At 36.0% G+C, this 19,396-nt stretch overlaps 1 protein-coding gene across 5 annotated transcripts in view; it reads left to right on the top strand.

Annotated features, from left to right (window-relative positions):
* The window catches only part of MTDH (metadherin), a 51,810-nt gene extending 32,964 nt beyond the window's left edge, over positions 1-18,846 (top strand). For 4 of the 5 annotated variants that reach the window (XM_032468045.1, XM_032468047.1, XM_032468049.1 and 1 more), the window contains 6 exons: positions 436-534; positions 6,360-6,484; positions 11,935-12,042; positions 12,829-12,969; positions 14,948-15,104; positions 15,736-18,846. In XM_032468045.1, the coding sequence (XP_032323936.1) occupies positions 436-534; positions 6,360-6,484; positions 11,935-12,042; positions 12,829-12,969; positions 14,948-15,104; positions 15,736-15,806 (701 nt within the window). In that variant the 3' untranslated portion in view covers positions 15,807-18,846. The remainder of the gene's footprint in view (positions 1-435; positions 535-6,359; positions 6,485-11,934; positions 12,043-12,828; positions 12,970-14,947; positions 15,105-15,735) is intronic. The other variant, XM_032468048.1, reaches the window with a different exon arrangement.
* The last annotated feature ends 550 nt before the right edge of the window (positions 18,847-19,396 follow it).

Genomic DNA, 19,396 nt, shown 5'->3' with positions numbered 1-19,396 from the left:
CAGAAGTTTCTAGCAAACTCAGACATTTTCTAGTTCTCTCCTTCTAAGGGTATAGGCATACCCTGAAACATCCAGGATTTCTTTTGTGCTTTATTATTTTTCATTAAGAAAAATAAAAAACTTTTTTTGACTAATTGAAATTTGTAGATAACCAGTGTGAAGTATATAGTATGAAAGACAAAATCTAATAGATTGGTACTAGGGAAAAAATACATTTCTGATCAGTGAATTCAATCAAGTGATTATCATGCTTAATCTAAAATTACCCTCAATTCTACTTTTACTTTATCTTAACTTTTTTCCTAATGCCTGAATTTTTCCTTTTAGGAGAAATAAAAAATAATTAAGTCTTCGTGTGCAAAGTATAGAACTATTGTTATGAAACATCATTAGAAAATTCCATTTTTAATTTTATTGCATTCGTTTTCATTTAAGGGTCTACTGCTGAGCCAGTTTCTCAGTCTACCACTTCTGATTATCAGTGGGATGTTAGCCGTAATCAACCCTATATCGATGATGAATGGTCTGGGTTAAGTATGTCCTTTTAAAAATTATCAGTTTGTTTTTGTTTTTGTTTTCAGAACTTTGTTTCTAGCACCCTGAATTCATGCTTATGTTTTAATTTTAATCCTGCTTTTTCACCTTTTAGGTCATAGTAATATAGTTTAATACCAAATGTGTACTACTTATAAACTGAGCATTGGAATACTTGTAGAAGTAAAACTAAATTAACTTTTCATGATTGAGGCAGTATTTAAACCTGAAATTTTCTTTTGGTTGCTCTGTAGTTTCTCTAGTTTTTAAATTTTTCGTTTTAAATGAATGTTCTGTTTCTCTTCCTGGTTTTAGTATAGTAGTATAATAATAGTATAATAAAAGTAAATAGAATATACAGAAATGACTTTGAATCTGTGAGGTGTGCAAGTTTTTGTATTGCTAGAAATTGTTTTCTTAGCCTAATTTCCAGTAGATGGGTAGGAAAGTTAAAGTTAAGTCACAAAAAAGAGAAAGAGAAAAAGCATATGCATTTTATGTTCAGAAAGCTCATACTATCTTCATTTTAAAAAAAAAAAATCAGATTTATTTTTTCCTCCCACAACATTAAACCTTAGAATTTAAAACCTGAAGATGGGGGCTTTCCTGTATCCTTAGCACCTAGTATAGTGCTTTATACACAGGTTTCCAATAGTAATAATGATAATAAAAGCAAACATCTGACTGTACTAGGCACTGGTCTGAATGGTTCAAGTCTTATGCATATTGTTAGCTTGTTTAATACAATTCTGTGAGGCAGGTTTTTTTTTTACACATGAAGAGACTGATGCAAAGAAAAGTTATCAAATTTTTCCCAGCCACACAGCTAGTTAAATGGAGGAACTGGTATCAAGCTTTGATAGTCTGACTCCAGTGTTAATTCTCTTAACCATTACATGATACAGCCATGGTGATGGTTGTGATCATGAAGGTAAGCTTGCAACACAATCCAAAGATTAGTCTTAGACTAATTAGTTTCTTAGATTAGTTGAAGCACAATTCTTCGAGACTGACGGAGATGAGATTGGAAAGATAGATGAGGAAGGACCATATTGTGAAAAGCCTTGAACTGCTGGCTAAAGATTAGGGAGGTAAGGGTTGGAATACTGGTTTAGAAGGTAGAACCTAGTTCTAGTCTTGATTTTAAAATGTAATACCTCATATGAGTTGAACTTTGTCACTTCTCTGGGAATCCAGATGAACTGAGCTATAAAATAGAGCAAATTACCTCCCCTACTTCCATAGGTTGTTGTGAGGTTTTAATGGGATCTTGAATGAACATGAAAGTTCTTGGTAAATTATAAAGTACCAGATAAATCCAGAATATTACAAGGATAGGGCAGCACTGTTTGGGGAGAAAAAGTCTGTTTGTGCTTTGGGAAGAATGATCAGCTATGTGCAAAATAGAATTGAGGAGTGATTATAGGACTAAAAGGAGTGATTGTAAGAAAATAGCATTTAAGTGTCTTGCGCAGCTGTGGGTTGAAGCTGAGGGAAACTGAGCAAATGGGGCTCTAGGCTTCCCTGCTTGGACAGAATAGCTCCACTTTTGTCTAAAAATTATTGTGATGCAAAAAACATGATTTGCTGTTAAATGAAAGACTGAAATAAACATGTACCCACAGGACTCTATACTTAAAGTAAAAAGTATCAGGAGCACCTTCTTTCTCAAATTTGTTACGGCTTTATTGGCAGTCTTTTAAGTCCAAAGTTTCTCTTTAACCTCATTTTTTCCATGAATTTTATTTTTTCTGTTATCTTCTTTAATATCGCTAATTTTGATATTCAGTGAATTTAGTTATTCCTTCTAAATTTGTAAAATGCATGATGTGTTTGAGATTACTCATCTACAGAGTATATATATATATATACACACACATTTAGCAATGTGATATGATTAATAAATTGACCCTCTGGTTTGAGGCATGGACATTGTTACCTGGCAGAAAGGCATTGAATTTACCCCAAACACTTGAATATGAAGTTAAGATGCTGAAGTACAAAGGTAACGTTTTTTGAAGGCAGTTGTTAATCTGTCAGTTATCTTGACCATAAAGGAACAAGAGCGGATAATCTCTTAAAAAGAGTCAGATTCAGATTTTGAATAGAACTTTGTTTTTGCTGGCACACGAAAGTGAATAAACTAACCATAGCATAGTGAAGGAGTTAAGAGCATGAATTTTGAGGACAGACTACCTGGGTTTGAATCTTAGCTTCCCTGTTTTCTATGCCTCAGTTTCATCATCTGTAAATAGAGTATTTCTTATCTCACAGTTGTTGAGAAGATTAAATGACATAATGCATATAAAGCACTTAGAACACTGCGTCCTACATGGTAAATATTCAGTAAGTGCTGTAGTACTGTTGATGATACTCTTCTAGGGGCAAAATGAGTCTACTCAGTGGGGTTAATTTGTATCGTCTGTTTCAACACTGGGGAATGTCTTTTTAACATAATTATTTTGTTTTATTAAAGTTAATTCTGAATTAAGTTCTGACCAGAAACAGCGACAACCATTTTGTTACTGAGATAAAATAGAGAAGAGCTCTGAGATGCTTAAACCTAAAACATTATTTCACCAGCAAATTAATGGAGAGGCAAATTCCTTACCATTTTGAAAGGACAGCTAATATGACTCTTAGAAAAGACTTTGGTAAACTAATGGGACAATTTTAAGAAATGAGAAATTATTTATAAATGGAGAAAACTATACTATGAATGAAGCTATACTACATAGTTTCAAAGGAAACTGTCTAATAAATTTATTAGTATTAAAAAAATTTTAATAAAATAAATACTAAAGAAAAAAAGGTTTAATGGGGGGAGGGTTATAGCTCAATGGTAGAGTGCACGCCTAGCATGCACCAGGTCCTCGGTTCAATTTCCAGTACCTCCATCAAAAAAATAAAGAAGTAAACCTAATTACTTGCCCCCGACAAAAAAAAAATTTTTAAGAAAAAAAATTTATTAGTACATTAGGCCCATGAACCTTAGAATTATGCACTGAGAAGTCTCCTGGTGAGAGTTTTTAGGCTTAGGTGATTGATCTGTTTTTTTAAAGTAATTTTATTTAATACCAGTTAATTTAAAAATATATGAAAACCAACCTGAAATCAATAAACATGGAAAAATCACCTTAAAGCTTTATAAAGCCAATAGAGATTTATGCTTCTGTTAATGTTCTGATAGAAGGCTACAATTATTCTTCAAATTTTTTTACCATCTGAGCCTTTATTAAGAAATAATTTTACTAAGATCTTTACTAAATTTTTATCCCTCACTCCCCCACTACCATATTTATTAAGAAAATAGTTTATATATTTATTGCACCTATTCACTTGGCAAAATTTTTTTCTTCTTGACAAAATAAAGTTTCTTTCCCAACACAAGGCCTTAAGAGACCTGGGTTATAGACAGCAATTTTCCAAATCTGGGTTTCTTATTTGTGAGGTTTTAGCAAAACCACTGACAACGTTGGCATTCAAATCTCCTAAGAATATTGTTAATGAATGCTTGGTGTAAGGTGAACAATTGGTTGCAGACATCTATTAGATCCATTTTTACTTATAAAAATGACTTCTGCATTTAGACATAACCAAGTGTATCTTATTGAGAAGGAATTTTTGTTTTGTTTTGTTTTTTGGTGGAGGGAGGTAATTAGGTTTATTTATTCTTGGAGGAGGTACTGGGGATTGAACCAGGACCTCATGCATGCTAACCATGCACTCTACCACTTGAGCTATACCCTCCCTCCCTTACTGAGAGATTTATCAGGATTGTGAGAAATAAATTCTTAATTGTGTATGCTTGATAGGTTAGAAACTGACTTTATTGTTAGTGTCATCAGTCACTTAAAAAACAGTGGGTACCATTTACTGAGCACTTACTGCATTGCTCTGAACTCCTTTTCATGTATCTCATACAATCCTCTCAGCAATTCTGTGAAGTTGGTATATAGCCCATTAAGATTAAGAAATTTGACCAAGATCACAGTTACTAAGTAGTAGAGCAATATTCAGGTGAGGTCTGTATGACTCGAAGGTCCATGCTTTTAACCTCTATGCTAATACTATGTAGTACTGGCTCCGGGTACTTGCTCATAATAGTACATTTAGAAATACAGGAAGAGACTTCGTTTTTTGTAACACTTCACACTTGTTCCATGTTTTTCCTCTACTAGACCATCAATTCTTACGTTTTCAGTCTCTCTCGATCCTCTACTGGTTTAGCCTCTCTTCTCCCTTTCCACACTTCCCATGACAGAATCTGTCGCTCTGTTCTTAATTCTCTGTTGTACTTACTTATCTTCATCCCTGAATAGACAGACTGTGAGCTCCATGTGGGGAAGGATTGTATCATACTTGTTTTTGTAATTCTGGTACCTAGCTCAAGTTCCAGTACTTAGTGCTTAATGAGATGAAGTTCCTGTAACTCCATTGTTAAGATATATCTATTATTAATGTATTATTTTTTTTATCTCTTCATAAGAATTTGGGATCATGTTGCACGGACAGTTTTGTCTGTCATTTTTTTTTTTTCTATAAGCATTTTCCCAGCTCATTACATATTTTCCAAAATACAGGTTTTAAAGGCTCATGAGGATGTATCATAATACCTACTCTCTAGACAAAATTAATAGAATTCATGTGGAAAAATAAGCATAATGAAGAAAATAAGAGGAATGTAGGCAGATTCATTGTTCTAGATATTAAAATGTATTACAAAGTTATATTAATAAATATGGCATTATCCCAGGAATAGATCAGTGGAATAGAACAGAAATTCCGGAAACAAGGCTCAAATATATATGAAACAAATTAATATTTGTTAAAAGTAGCATTTGGCATTAACGGAAAATGTTGGATTTTTTTATTTTAATAAAGCAATGTTAGAATGACTTGTTAACCATTTAGAAATAAAGCCTAACCCTGTTATCTTGGCTATAAGTAGTCATCACAGGAGTACATATGGACATGTGAATGATGTCCAGGAAGAGGAGAAAAGAATTCATTCGGGAACTACTTATTTAACCAGGGTAAAGACAAAGATTATTTTTCTCTTTTAGAATAAGCCAGTGATAGCTTCCCAAAGGAGGTAAAAATTCAGTGACTCCTAGAGAGAAAGAATTTGAAAGTATGGAATAAAAATCTATTCTTAAGAATAAGGTGCTAGAAACCCTGAAAGGGACTCACATATTTTAGAAAGATAGAAGTATCATTGAATAATCTGAAAAAATGTAAGAAGGTACAAGTTAAGTACTTAGAAAAGAGGAGAAAAAGAAGAGGTTGAATATTTTCAGTGACTGGGTGGATTTGAAGAAGAACCTAATCTTGAAAAGCTCATAAGGAAGGGAGGAGCATAATTCTGGCACTACTGTTAAAGATTCCCCGACACATTCTGTAGCCTAGGGGAATAATCAATTACCAAAATGTTACAATAATCAGGACAGAAAAAATGACCAAGGTCATAGATGAAGTTAGACATAAACAGTGAAAAGAGAGCAGATTAGGAGACAAACTTCCTTTGATAACAAAATTCCTTTGATAACAAAGGAAGTAGGGAGAATGGAATAAATGATTAATTTATAAGTTTTCTAGAGTTCCTTAGACCTTCCATTTAATTCATCTTATGATGTGCCCAGCAGAAGTTGGGTAAAGGTTTTTATCATTATGTTACCGTTTTTTTCCGGACTCTTAAAATGTGCTTGGGAGAAAGAAGAGCAATAGTTTAAAATTACAGCTTAGTTCATTGTAAGGAATTTGGGGTTTTGCATTTTAGTTTTGGCAGAAACGATAGATACCTAATTAACATTGTTAAATTTTAGATGGTCTGTCTTCTGCTGATCCCAGCTCTGATTGGAATGCGCCAGCAGAAGAGTGGGGGAATTGGGTAGACGAAGAAAGAGCTTCACTTCTAAAGTCCCAAGAACCAATTCCTGATGATCAGAAAGTGAGTAAAGGGGTTGGTGGGTATGTTTATTTCTCTGTGCACCCAACTGTATTAAAATTATTAAGGGTTACATTCCTTTTCTAAATATATCCGAAGGGTAGAATTGCTTCAGAGAGGCATTCTAGTCATATTTGCTTCAATTATCATATGTCCACATGTCTTCTCCATATCACTGTTTCCACAAATTATTGAGGATTCTACTATGTGGAGGCACAATTAGACACTGATCAGAAAACAAAATGCACAATTTCCTGTCCTCTAATCGGCCTACCAATTTAGTGTATTTAGAGAAGTGTAGATTGGTTCTCAGTGAAAGATTAAGGAAAGCTTCATTGCAGCAGAGAAGGCTGAGACCATCATGAAAGAGGGACCAAGGTAGGAAAGTAAGTAACACCTGTGGTGGAGAGGTGTAACACACGTGTGCAATCGGGGGGAGGGTCGATTGTATCTGTGTCAATCTTCCCCTCCCAAGTTGTGTTCCTTAAAGAAAGGGACCATGAAGTTTTTATTTTTGTAGCTCTAGCAACATGCTTAGTATTCAGTAAATGAATAAATAGATGAAATGAATGATACATGCCTTGCCACATTTTTTATGAAATTCTGTAAGTAATGAGAACCTGTTGACAACTTTTTTAAACTAGTGATAACCTCGTAATTTTTAGGGTTAGAAAAATTAGGCTGGATAAAGCAGAAAGATGAGAAGACAGGTTTGGGAGACTGTTTTGTACCATTTTGAGTAAGTGTTAAATAGGCCATTACAGGAGTCAAGAGAGGAAATGATGAACTAAGCTGATAGCTTTGAAAAATAAACGGAATTGATATTTACAAGAGACGTGAAACTACTGACTGAACTTTTCTACTGGTTGGTTGTAGAAATCAGGGAGAAAAGTCAAAGAGGCTCTGAAGATAATAGGGCTATTAACAGTCAACAGACGTTAATTGAGCACCTGCCATGGATCAGGTATTGTGCTAGTGGAGAAACAAGATAAACAAGACACAATTCTGCCTTCAAGGAGCCTGCAGTCTAGTTAGGGAGGAGGGGAAGGAGAAGGGCACATTGGAGATTAAAATAATGTTACAGTGTGTTAGGCATTATGGAAGCATTTAAGAGTTTTTTTGCAAAGGCACCCCAGAAGTAAAAGCAGAATGTGAAGCAAAGAGTGGTCAGAAATGAGACTGGAGAAGGAAGCAGGAACCAGATTCTAGAGGTCCTTGAATGTCATGTTTAAAACCTTGGATTTTATCCTATAAATAATGGAAGGATTTTAAGCTGAAGTGGAGGTTTCCTTTTGGCTACTCTGGCAACCCATGTAGAAAAAGGAGTGGAGGAGTATGTGAATTGAGGCAGTATGTGAATTGTAAAATGAACCCCATTAAGAGGTTGTTTAGTAATCAAGTACAGTAGTGGTAAGAATGGTATGCAGAGTAGAGGACAGATTGGAGAAATCAATTGAAGTAAAATCAACAGAATATGTTTAGAGTTGACTGAAGAAAGAACCATCAAAAATGACTCCCAGGATTGTAGCTTAGGTAACTGAGAACGTGGAAATGGTGCTCCCAACAGAGAATATAGGAGCAAAAGCTAGTTAAGTGAGGGGAAATGGTTGGTTCAATTTGATTAAGTTAAAGTGCAGGATGTTTTGTAGATATGTCTAAGAAAAGTTGGTTGTACTAGGTTAGAGCTTAGGGAAAAGATCTGTGTTTAGAAGTTACTAGTAGATGGTTGTTAAAACTTTAAGGGTAAGTGAAATACGTGGGAAAATCTATGGAGTCAAGAAGAGAAGTGTAATGAGCATAGAAATCTGGGGAACTCCCAACTAAGGAGAAACAAAAGCCCATGAAAGAGACAGGAGAGTTCTGGGTCACAGAAGCTGAGGCATTTGCTCTCTGGTATACAGAGCAGTTTCGTCAGAAATTTTGGAATGGTAGCCATATTGGCGTAAGTTGAGTAAATGATGGTTAAAAAATAGTAATAAGAAGTATAAGATTTTTTTCATAAGCAAGTTTGGGTAGGGATGGAGGAAAGGTAGTGGATAACAGCAAATTATAGTATCAGGAAGGGTTTTGTTGGGGTTGTTTGTATTTTAATGATAGGAGAGATTTTAGTGCAGGGGTCAGCAAACTTTATTAAAGGGACGTGTAGTAGTGCAAAAACAGCCATAGACAACATGGAGATGAACTTCTTTCTACAAAAACTGGCATTGGGTGAGATTTGTAGTTTGTCAACCCCTGCTTTAACAAAGAGAGAAAGGATCTAGAATAAAGTAAAAATTAAGCACTCGAGAGAGATTTGGCTAGGAGAGTAAGATCCTGGCAGTAGGGGTGGGGTAATCGTAGGTACAAGTAGATTGTGGGTTGACCTCTCATAGGATATAGTACCTTTTATCTTTAGAGACCAAAGAAAGAGAGGTACTAATGGGATTCGTTACTAAGGGTGTAAATAAATAGAGAGGGACGGCTAACAGGTTATATGAAAGTCAAAGGGGAAAAATGAGCTTTGGATTTGATCTACAAAAGCTTCCTAGAGTTGGCAGGGGCTGTGGAGTAGGGAGGGATGAACGGTCAGAGCGCAGAGGGGTTTTAAGGTAATGAAACCGCTCTGTACAATACTGTACTGGTGGAAACACGTCATTATACATTTGTTCAGACCCAAATAATATACAATACCAAGAGTGAACTCGAAACTGTGGGCTTTGAGTGAGAATAATGTGTCAGTGTAGCAGTGTATGCTCATCACTTGTAACAAATGCACCACTGTGGTGGAGCTGCTGATGATGGGGGAGGCTGCGTGTGTGGGGGCAGGGAGTACGTGGAAATCTGTGCCTTCTGCTCAATTTTGCTGTAACCTAAAACTATTCTAAAAAGAAAAGCTTCCCAGAACACGACCTTAACACATAGTAATCATTCTGTTATTTATTGAATGTTGAATGAATGTACAATCGAAAATCTATTTTTCTAGCTGAAACTTCCCTGTTGCCTGATCATCAGAATTAAACAGTAGAACCACTGAATGGAGTAAAGACTACCACATATCGTAGGTCTTTTTCTGCGTATATTCAGAGATCACTTTACGTTTCTAAGCAGAAATGGGGCCCCATTTAATGCCCATCATTTGGAGAACAGAGATATAAAATGTGACTTGTTTACAGTGGCAAATTAGACAGATGTTAAAAATAAAGGAAATACAGCTACATTAATATCAGTCTAAATAGAATCTCAAAAACTTGCTGAATGATGAAGAGCAGGTTAGAAAAAGACACAGTATGATACAATTTATATAAATTTGTGTATGAATACACATAAATTTACAGAAAAATTGGATGGGCACAAAAGGAAATCATCACACTGGTTTACTCCTAGGGAGGTAGTGTGGGAATAGGATAGGGAGGAGAGGGGAATATAAAGGAATTTTTAAGTTTAAAAAATCCAAAATAAATTTGTCAGAATGTCACTTCTTTTATACAAGTTATAAGATTGGGATTTCAGCCTTTTTTTTCCATGAATAAAAATAGTGTTTTGCCATGATGAACCACATTTCTCTTATGGTTGGATTATAAATTGGCTGTGAAGCCGACTGACCAGAGTCCCCGTGATCTAAAAATCCTTCATAGGATGCATCTTTTCATACAGTATTTTAATCATTGTGAGCCTATGGTGAAATTTTCTGTGGAAGTTTTCCAAAACTTGCAACCCACTTGGACTGAAAATCTCTTAGCTAAGTTTGTGCATGATTTAGTTTTTGGGTTTTTTTTTCCATCTGCTAGTAATTTCTGTAAACTATTTGGTAGTTCTTGAGACCTCCAAAGTCATCCTAATGAATATAGTGCTGAGCAGAGAAATAGCAGTTACCCATATCATCTCACCCTTTAAATAGAGTCTAGGAATCTTGGCTGTCATCTGTACATAAACAAAAAGAATAAACAAAAAGCACTTTTCCATGGAACACTCGACTATATGGTATGTGTGAAGAAATATGAATACTAATTTAACAATCCTAATTCACTATTTTTGTCGTGCAGAATATTCTCAGTGACGTTCCTTCTCAAATTCAATTTTTTAATTAAGCCCTTTATTTTGAGATGATTACAGAGTCATATGTACTTGTAAGAAATAATAGAGAGACCCTGTGTGCCTTTTACCCAGTGTCCCCCAAAAGTAGCGTCTTATAAAACTGTGGTGCAGTATCACAGCCAGCATGCTGACATTGAGACAGGCAGGATACAGAACGCTTCCATCATTGCAAGGATCCCTCATGTCGCATTTTTTATAGCCGTACTTGCTACCCTCTGGTCTCCTCCCACTTCTTAACTCCTGGCCACCAGTAATCTGTTCTCCATCTCTATGATTTTGTCATTTCAAGAGTGTTCTATGAATAGAATTATATAGCATGTAGCTTTTTGGTACTGTTTTTTTCAGTTAGCATAATTCTCTAGAGGTTCATCCAGACTGTTGTGTGTATCACTAGTTGGTCCTTTTTTACTTCTGAGTAGTAGCCCATGGCCTGGGTACACCTCAGTTTACTTAACCATTCTCCTGTTGAAGAACATCTGGGTTGTTTTTAGTTTGGGGCTGTTATGAATAAAGCTGCTATGCGTATTCGTGTACAGGTTTTTGTGTGAACATAAATTTTCATTTCTCTGGAAATAATGCCCAGGAGTACAATCCCTGGGTTGTACAGTAGTTGCATGTTTAATACTTTAAGAAACTACCAAACTATTTTCCAGAGTGGCTATACATTTTACATTTTCACTGGCAATGTATGAGTGATCTAATTTCTCTGCATCCTTGTCAGCACTTGCTGTTGTCACTATTTTTTATTTTAGCCATTTTGGTAGGTGTATGATGATTAGTAACTATGGTTTTAATTTGCATTCTGATAGCAAGTGATGTTGAACATCTTTTCATGTGCTTCTTTGCCATTTGTCTATTTTCTTTCTTGAAATCTCTGTTCATATCTTTTTCACATTTTCTAATTGTTCAGTTTGTTTACCGTTGAATTTTGAGTATTCTTTATATAATCTAGATACAAGTCCTTCGTTGGATATATGGTTTGCAAATATTTTCTCCTACTCTGTAGCTTGTCATTGTCTTAATAGAGTCAAATTCAATTTTAATGCAAATAATTCTGCATTTAAATTCTAAAATAAAACAATTTCCTATGAAATGAGTTTAAATTTAAAATCCAAAGTTTGCGTAGCTCTCTAATCGCATAGTGAATGATGAAAGATGTGAGAAAAGGGGGTCTATCATAGATAATAGAAAAATTAAGTTCCATGCACTTTTGTTATTTTTTAAATATGTGATTTCAGATCGGTTTTATTGTTACTAATTCTTATTTAGAATTTGAGAGAAAAAGACAACCAAATGAATGAAATTATTTCATAATAATTTTCTGAATAATGAAAACTTAACCAGTCGGTTCACTTCAATACTTTTGCTTTTAACATCAGGTTTCAGATGATGACAAAGAAAAGGGAGAGGGAGCTCTTCCAACCGGGAAATCTAAAAAGAAAAAAAAGAAAAAGAAGAAGCAAGGTGAAGATAACTCTCCTGCACAGGTAGAATATCAAAACAACAAACATCATTCATCAAGCACAGCCTGCTGAATTGTGAAAAGATAGTATACAGATAACCAAGAAAATGTAGAGATAAAGACAATGTGAAACATTAAATTTACTTGAAAAGTATTTGAAAAGTTATAGAATGTTTTAAAGATTGTATGTATCATACTGTAATAAAAGAATTATTGCTCTAAAAATGATATCAAAGATGTAAACCCTAAAGTAAATGACTAAAATTGTAAATAAGATGCATTTTGGTTTGTATTACGGTGAAATGGAAAGGAGGTGTAGTATTTCACACATACAGAAATTCTTTGAGTAATGGAATTTAGAAAATTGGAACTTTAGCAAAATTACAAAAACCCATGTGCCTAACAGGCGGAGTGTTGCCCGTGACTCTGAGTTTGCTGGCTGTTCCACTTCATTGTCTTTCCTGCTCTTTCTGCTTCTAACAGGAATTTTCTATTTATATCACTCCTACATTCACCTTTTTTTTCCTTTGGCTTTTCCTATCTGGGAAAATATCTTTAGATCATATTATAGATGAAAACAAGATATTTTCATTTCAAACATACTAGATTACTAGAAATATGAGTGGACTTTTGAAAGCGCTATCACCATTACATGACAACTCAGGAAAATCTTAACTCCTTACTTATGACCACGTGGCTCGCTGTTTTCTTTCCTTTCAGTGCAGTAGGTAGCCAAACTTTCTGGAGGGTACGCTACTTAATTAGTAAAAATGAGTGATTTATATCATCTAACACACTACTTTCCTCTTAGGACACAGAAGAATTAGAAAAAGAGATTAGAGAAGAGCCTCCAGTGAATACCTCTAAAGTCCGTCCAAAACAGGAAAAAGCTTTTCCTCTGAAGACCATAAGCACTAGTGATACAGCTGAAGCACTTATCAAAAATAGCCAGGTAACTTTGTGATATTTAAGAAATAAAATTTCGATGACTTGAGATTGTATTATTGCTAATATTTTATTGAAGCATCATGCTAAACATTTTAAATACACCAAATTGGCCTCAAAGCAACCCCACAGGAAAAGTGAGGCCCATCATATAAATGAGGATAGAGAAGTTAATAACTTGGCCCAAGTCATGTAACTATCAGGCAAAACCAGAGCCACTAGACTGTATTTTTTCTTGTTGAATATCTAGGCAGACAAGGGATAGATGGCTTGCAGAAGATGTGACTGGTTGCATTTTCCCAAAAGCGTGCACATAATAGGACTGTGATCCTACCTTTTGAAATGTAGCATTTGTTTAAAATTTGGCAACAGTATGAAATATGTACCATCTGTGGAAAATTTTGATATGTCAGAAGGGACCATTTTATAAAAGGTCTAGGCCAGTGACACAAAGACCTCTTTAAAATCTGATTTCTAATTAGGTAAAGTGTATCGTATGGAAATATATGAAATATGAGTAACCATGAAATTCTGCATGATTCATGTATGTACTCATTCCAAAAAAATGTGTTGAGAACCTAGCACCTGCCGCACACTAAGGCCCTGGGGATACACCAGAGAGCAAAGCAGACAAGGTCTCTGCCTTTGGCAGCTCACATGTTGAATAAAACAGCTTCACACAGGAACCTGAGTCACTGCTCAGAGAAAGGATTCTAAAACTCGGAGCCATACTTCCTGTTTGGATTTAATGCTTTTAATTCCCTGAGAGTGTTTTGAGATAAAAGGATATAGTCTCAGTACATACATAGGTCTAGTAGTAATACTGTGAAGGGTCCTTTGACATTTTGATATTTCACTTAATAAGTCTTTTTCAGAAGCCATCCTATAAAGGGTATTTGAGTCCTTCTGTGATTTAATATAGATAAGTGAGAGAAGGTGGGGGAAGGAGATTTAAAATGAGTACTAAAATTTGGGGGTATGAAATAAATATAGGGAACATTAAGAGAGCTGAACTGAGCAACATAAATGCAGCTTCCGTGACCTGAAGTAGGAGGAAGGAGCCCTAGCAGTTCCCTAAGTACACATATCGGCCTCTTGTTCCCTTCCAGTTGTGCTCTCTTGAAGCCTGGAAGAACAAGGGGCGAGAGAAGCATTACTTGCCCTTATTTCAATACTCAAAATAATCACCACAGCTAAAGCTCACGTGCTCGTCTGTTACAGCCTCATGGCACTCCAGGTACCAGAATCTGTGTCACCACCTGTCCTGGCCATTCGGTACAGCTAGGCCTCAGTCCAGCAAGTCTCTGCCCTCGGGTTAAAGAGGAGAAGCCAGCCTAGGGGTCTAGGCTCTGGGCATCATGAGCTCACTGTCAGGCTGGATAAAACTCTGAAGATTTGGACCTGAGTTTTACTAGTTGGCTTTAATCGCTAGAACTAGTCACCTAGCCTGCTTTTTCTGAGACCATCTTTTTCCTTGGAGAGGAAACTGGAGCTACTGCTGCTACTATTTGAAATATCCTTAACTCTGGAGAAGGGGAAAGGCAGGTAGCACCTGCTGGTAGTTCAGAGATTAGCTGTTTTCTTTTTGCCTTTCACATGAGAAGGTTCTGAGTTGAGAGTTTGTGGCAAGTGGACAGAACCATTGAACCAATAACACATATAAAATCCTGCTATTTGCAGTGACAAGGGAAAATGTAAAAGTTAATGAAAATGGAATTATTCACTCCTATTTGAGATTCAGCAAACATCTTTAATTTTGTGTATTCATTTTTATCTCAGCCTGTGTTTGTGGGTATTATAGGTAAAGGTTTATTTGGTTATACGTCACTAGAGGGCGGGCATGAGTTGTGGTGCTTCTGCTGGTAAATTACTTAGAAACCATCTTTGTATTTACTTGCTCTTAAGCAGCTTCTTGGTGTCACCATGATACTTAGTTTTATTTGAAATTTTTTATGAAAATCTAAGGCAATTTTATTTCAAAATAGCCTATCAAGACTCTTCCACCTGCTCTTTCTACCGAGCCATCTGTTATTTTATCAAAAAGTGATTCTGACAAGAGCTCTTCCCAAGTGCCACCGATGCTACAAGAAACAGATAAATCCAAGTCAAATACTAAGCAAAATAGTGTGCCTCCTTCACAGAGTAAGTAATCCTCATTTCGGGAGCTTTTGTGTGTTCTCTGCAGTGTTTATAAGTGTTGACATCTGAGAAGTCTGATGGATTAGTAGGGCAGCCCTTCAAAGCCTAGACTCCTGGAACCTTGTGGACCTCAGTTGTGAGGGCCAAGGGGCTCAGGAGGCCAAGGCAAGGGTAGGTGACCACGGACATACACAGCGGGGGCCTTGGTACCTGCCCTTGTTTGCCTCGGCCCTCCTTTTTTCTGTGCACATGTCCTTGAGACTACAAATTGTTCTGTGCCCTTTTTCCTCCCTTTTCTCCCTTCAGCTACCTGTACTGTTCATTTTACCTCTTTTCACTTTTATTACTTAGGTTGAGTCATATTAAATGATAGTTTTTCTAGATCAAAACTGATGAAATATGTGTATGGTTAAACCAAGTAATTGGGATTGAAAGGGAAAGAGGAAGGCAGCCAGAGGATAACCTAAAAACATGTAACTAGAGCTTGAAAACATAATCATAAATTTGAGGCGTTACTGGTGGATTTCGAGGCATATTTTTTAGTTGATACTACTTTTATATTTTCGAAACAACAGTAATTACTATCCTCCTAACTTTCTTCTCTTTTTTTCTTTTTTTTTTTCCTTCTTTTTAGCCAAGTCTGAAACTAGTTGGGAATCTCCCAAACAAATAAAAAAGAAGAAAAAAGCCAGACGGGAAACGTGAATTTTTTTTTTTCTGAATTGGACATGTGTTTGCAAACACTGTCTTGAAATTATGCTGTTTATGCAATAATTTGTGAACATGTACAGAGTTTTATATAAATTTAAACCAATTTTTAAAACAAAACTGTGAATACAACCACCATAAAAATGGAATCAAAGGAAAGTTAATTTATGAAATTAAGAGGTCAGCAGAATATACTACAGTGCTGGAAGACACTTGGGGAAAGTCTTTTCAATTTAACAAGAACGATCTCAATTTAAGAATATTATCCTGGTTTTACAGCAGTGCCCTGTTTACAACAGATTGTGCCCTGTCTCATCTGCAGCTGAGGAATAAAGGATTCTGATGAGAGAGGGGCGCCTACAAAACAGTGGGCAGCTTCTTGGATCTTATGCACGGAACTCTAACCATTTGAATCTGTTTTATGCTTAAATCAAAGTGCTTTGATCAAATGCATAATCTGCCATATCTTTACATATTTGTTGGTAGCAATTTGTATTAAAGGAATCACAAGTGCAAATAAAAAGTCATTTATCATTTGTTTAACTAAACTGTCATGGTTTAGTTTACAGTTTTTTAAAAGTTCTTAAAACATTCAAAATGCAGTTGACACTTTTATGGCTTATGAAGTTATTTTTGATAGTCTTACTTTACTTGAAGTGTTCAAAGTACAGTATATTTTAAGTTAAGAAAGATAAACTATATGTATTTGTTTTATACTTTTAAAGCTCAGACTCACAAATAATGCTTTCGTTTATGATTTGAAAACTTTGAGGCAAAATCCAACTTACATTTTTCCTTTCCCTAGCAATTACTTTTTTCCAGCGTCAACTCTTCTTCATTACTAATACTTTTTTGGCTTCAAAAATGAAATCTTTCACAAACTAGTTATACAGAACTTTGAGTATATGATGAAGAATGAAAAACTAGAGTCAGACAGCTTTAATTGACATTGTCAAGACCTCCAGTTATCAGGAATACATTTTTTTACTGCCTTAACCTGTAGTGCGTAGAATATGCATCAATTTCTTGAAGGGGATTCGTGTTTTTATAAGAATTTTCATGTAATTATTGCAATTGTGATCAAATAAGGAACGTTTTCTGCTTGAAACCGTATTGATTTAAATGATGTGTGAGATGTTTCACCATTTTCAGGCACTGTGTAATTCTATTGTAATAAACTGGCAGGTATCTTTGTAACTATAAATAGTGCATGCTCAGCCATGTACACTGTAAATAGCCTCTACCAAACGTGTTTGACAAGGACCATAATTAACATCACTTAGTGAATTGTGATAAAGAAAAAAGCCATGATTTATTTGATGTGATTGGCTTAATTGTTCTTCTGTGGCGCCAAGAATGCAACTGTTTAACAGCTGTAACCAATGGTACTGATCTACCCATCCAATCCTGTCTTCATTATATTTGATTGTGGTTTGATAGTATTGCATTGTCACGCTAGGAAAGCTCAAGAAACAAAATGGTTTTAGTTTTGCTGAAGACTGGCCTTATTAATGGACAGCTTTCCTAACAAGCGATTATTAACTTTTATCAGGTGTTAACATCTGTTTCAGGAACATGGCAGTATGTTTACATGTCAGAAGTTTTGTTTAATTCTATGATATTTCTAAATTGATTTGTTTAAATAAATTCAGCAAATGGATAGCATTGTTTTTATTGCTTCAATATTGGGGTAAGTAAGCTGAAGTGCCAGGAGTGAACTTCTTCAAATGACTGTACTGTTAGCTTTATACAGATGCTTCCTAAAGAGATCCAAGGATTCCTACGTTGCAGCACTTTGGAAAGGCATCACAAAGGAGGATTGAATAGTCATTTTAGAATGTGCCAAAAGACCGACGCTCAGAAAATTTAATTGAACTCTCTCAACTCTACCTCACCATTTCTTTCTCTTAGAATTGTGTTGGCTCTGTCAAATCTCAGACTTTCTTTCTCCAGCCTAGTATCTCTCATTCAGCCACCAGCGCCAGGTGTTAGAGACACCACGCTGTCTTCTGACGGGAGATTTGGTGTGAAGGTGGAGAAGTGCACTGCTAAATTGGGTGGATCCAGGATGGAGATACCTGTCCCTTCTCTCTGGCTCTAGAGCCAGGGCATGGATTTTATGTTTTAAGAGATGGCAGCTATGAGTGATAAAATTAAGAAATTCATTCTCTTACACATGCATGAGGTGCAGACTCTTGCACAATTAAAGTATCATTGTTCATTGCTCTTCACTTGTTCATAAGTGTTTCATGTGACATGAAAGCAGTTTCTAGCATCTGAACAGGAGAACTGTTTTCCAACATCAACTCAGAAGGCACTAAAATCAAGATAGTGATTCCGGAGGGGAGGACCTGTGGTCCTTCAGAGGCTTGGATTAGATGCTCCCCAAACCCCCAGTAGGGAGATGAGTGATCCCTTCAGGCTTTGTCAGGCCTGGAGAGGACCCTTGTTCTGATTAGCAAACAAGGCCTCCTGGAGAAACTGCTTTAAACTCTCCCTATCCTGACCTGTCTCCACACGACTTACTGAAAATCCTTCCCTGTTCTGGTGCAGGGAGTAGTGGGTTAGGATTTCCCCGGACTGGAATCCTACCTCTCTGTATTCTGAATTGAACAAAACAACAGTTGAGAGAGTCCAAAAACAAGTATTGAAATAAACTGTCATTACTGTAATTGACTGTGTTTACTTTATGCATGCGTTTTACTGGGTGGGTGGTGGGAATAACTCATCTGAATCTAACGGTATTATTTCATAGGCTAATCCAGTTTGTACTTGGGTTAAAGATATTGAAGGGCAATATTTAACTACAGAGTTTAGTTTTTCTTAATTAAAAACAGTCCTCTATGAATATAGTATGAAGTATCTTTCAAAATTCAGAATTTAGATTTAAGATGTCTAATAGATATCTTAAGATTTTCCTGTAAACTCATTGCACAAACTGGAATTACTTTCCAAAAGACTTAGGGAATGCAAATATGTTATTTGTAAAATGCATTGAGTATTGTAAATAAAACAAACCATTTTCGTTTTGTTTAAATTGCTCGTGATAGTTCTCTTATGGGAGGGGACTTCACAGTCATTTTGCATCCTAAGCTAGTCTAAAGGCAGTTTCTTTTTGATGTTCTTGATGTTTCTAAACCATAGGTTCTAGATGTTTCAATTGTTCTTGATGCTCTGAAACCATAGGCACTTGTAGGCTTTGCCACTGGGAAGTCAGATTTTTAGAATGAAGCATCTCTTGAAATGTCCCAGTTTGTGACACTGTTCTCTCTGGGAAACAGCTGCCATCTGACATCATCTTAGCATCAGTAGGTGTAACTGCCACCAGGTGCAGTATGTCACTTGTATCGACCTTTGAAGTTAAGGAAATTAAACTCAAGCTTAGCATTATGTATTAGTACTGGCTGTGTCCCTAAACAGTAATGTCTTAAAATAGAAGTTTATTTGTCTCGCGTGGAAAAGCCTGGGAAGGCAGCACAGGGCTACTCTGACACTCTGCAGGGCCAGGCGTCAGGGTCCTTCCATGTTGCACTTCCCCATTCTCAGCGCGCGGCGTTCATGGCACAGCTGCAGACAGCTGCGCCAGT

Source organism: Camelus ferus, chromosome 25 (genome assembly GCF_009834535.1).
Source record: "Camelus ferus isolate YT-003-E chromosome 25, BCGSAC_Cfer_1.0, whole genome shotgun sequence".
Taxonomy (NCBI): domain Eukaryota; kingdom Metazoa; phylum Chordata; class Mammalia; order Artiodactyla; family Camelidae; genus Camelus; species Camelus ferus.
This window is presented reverse-complemented; position numbering and strand designations above follow the sequence as displayed.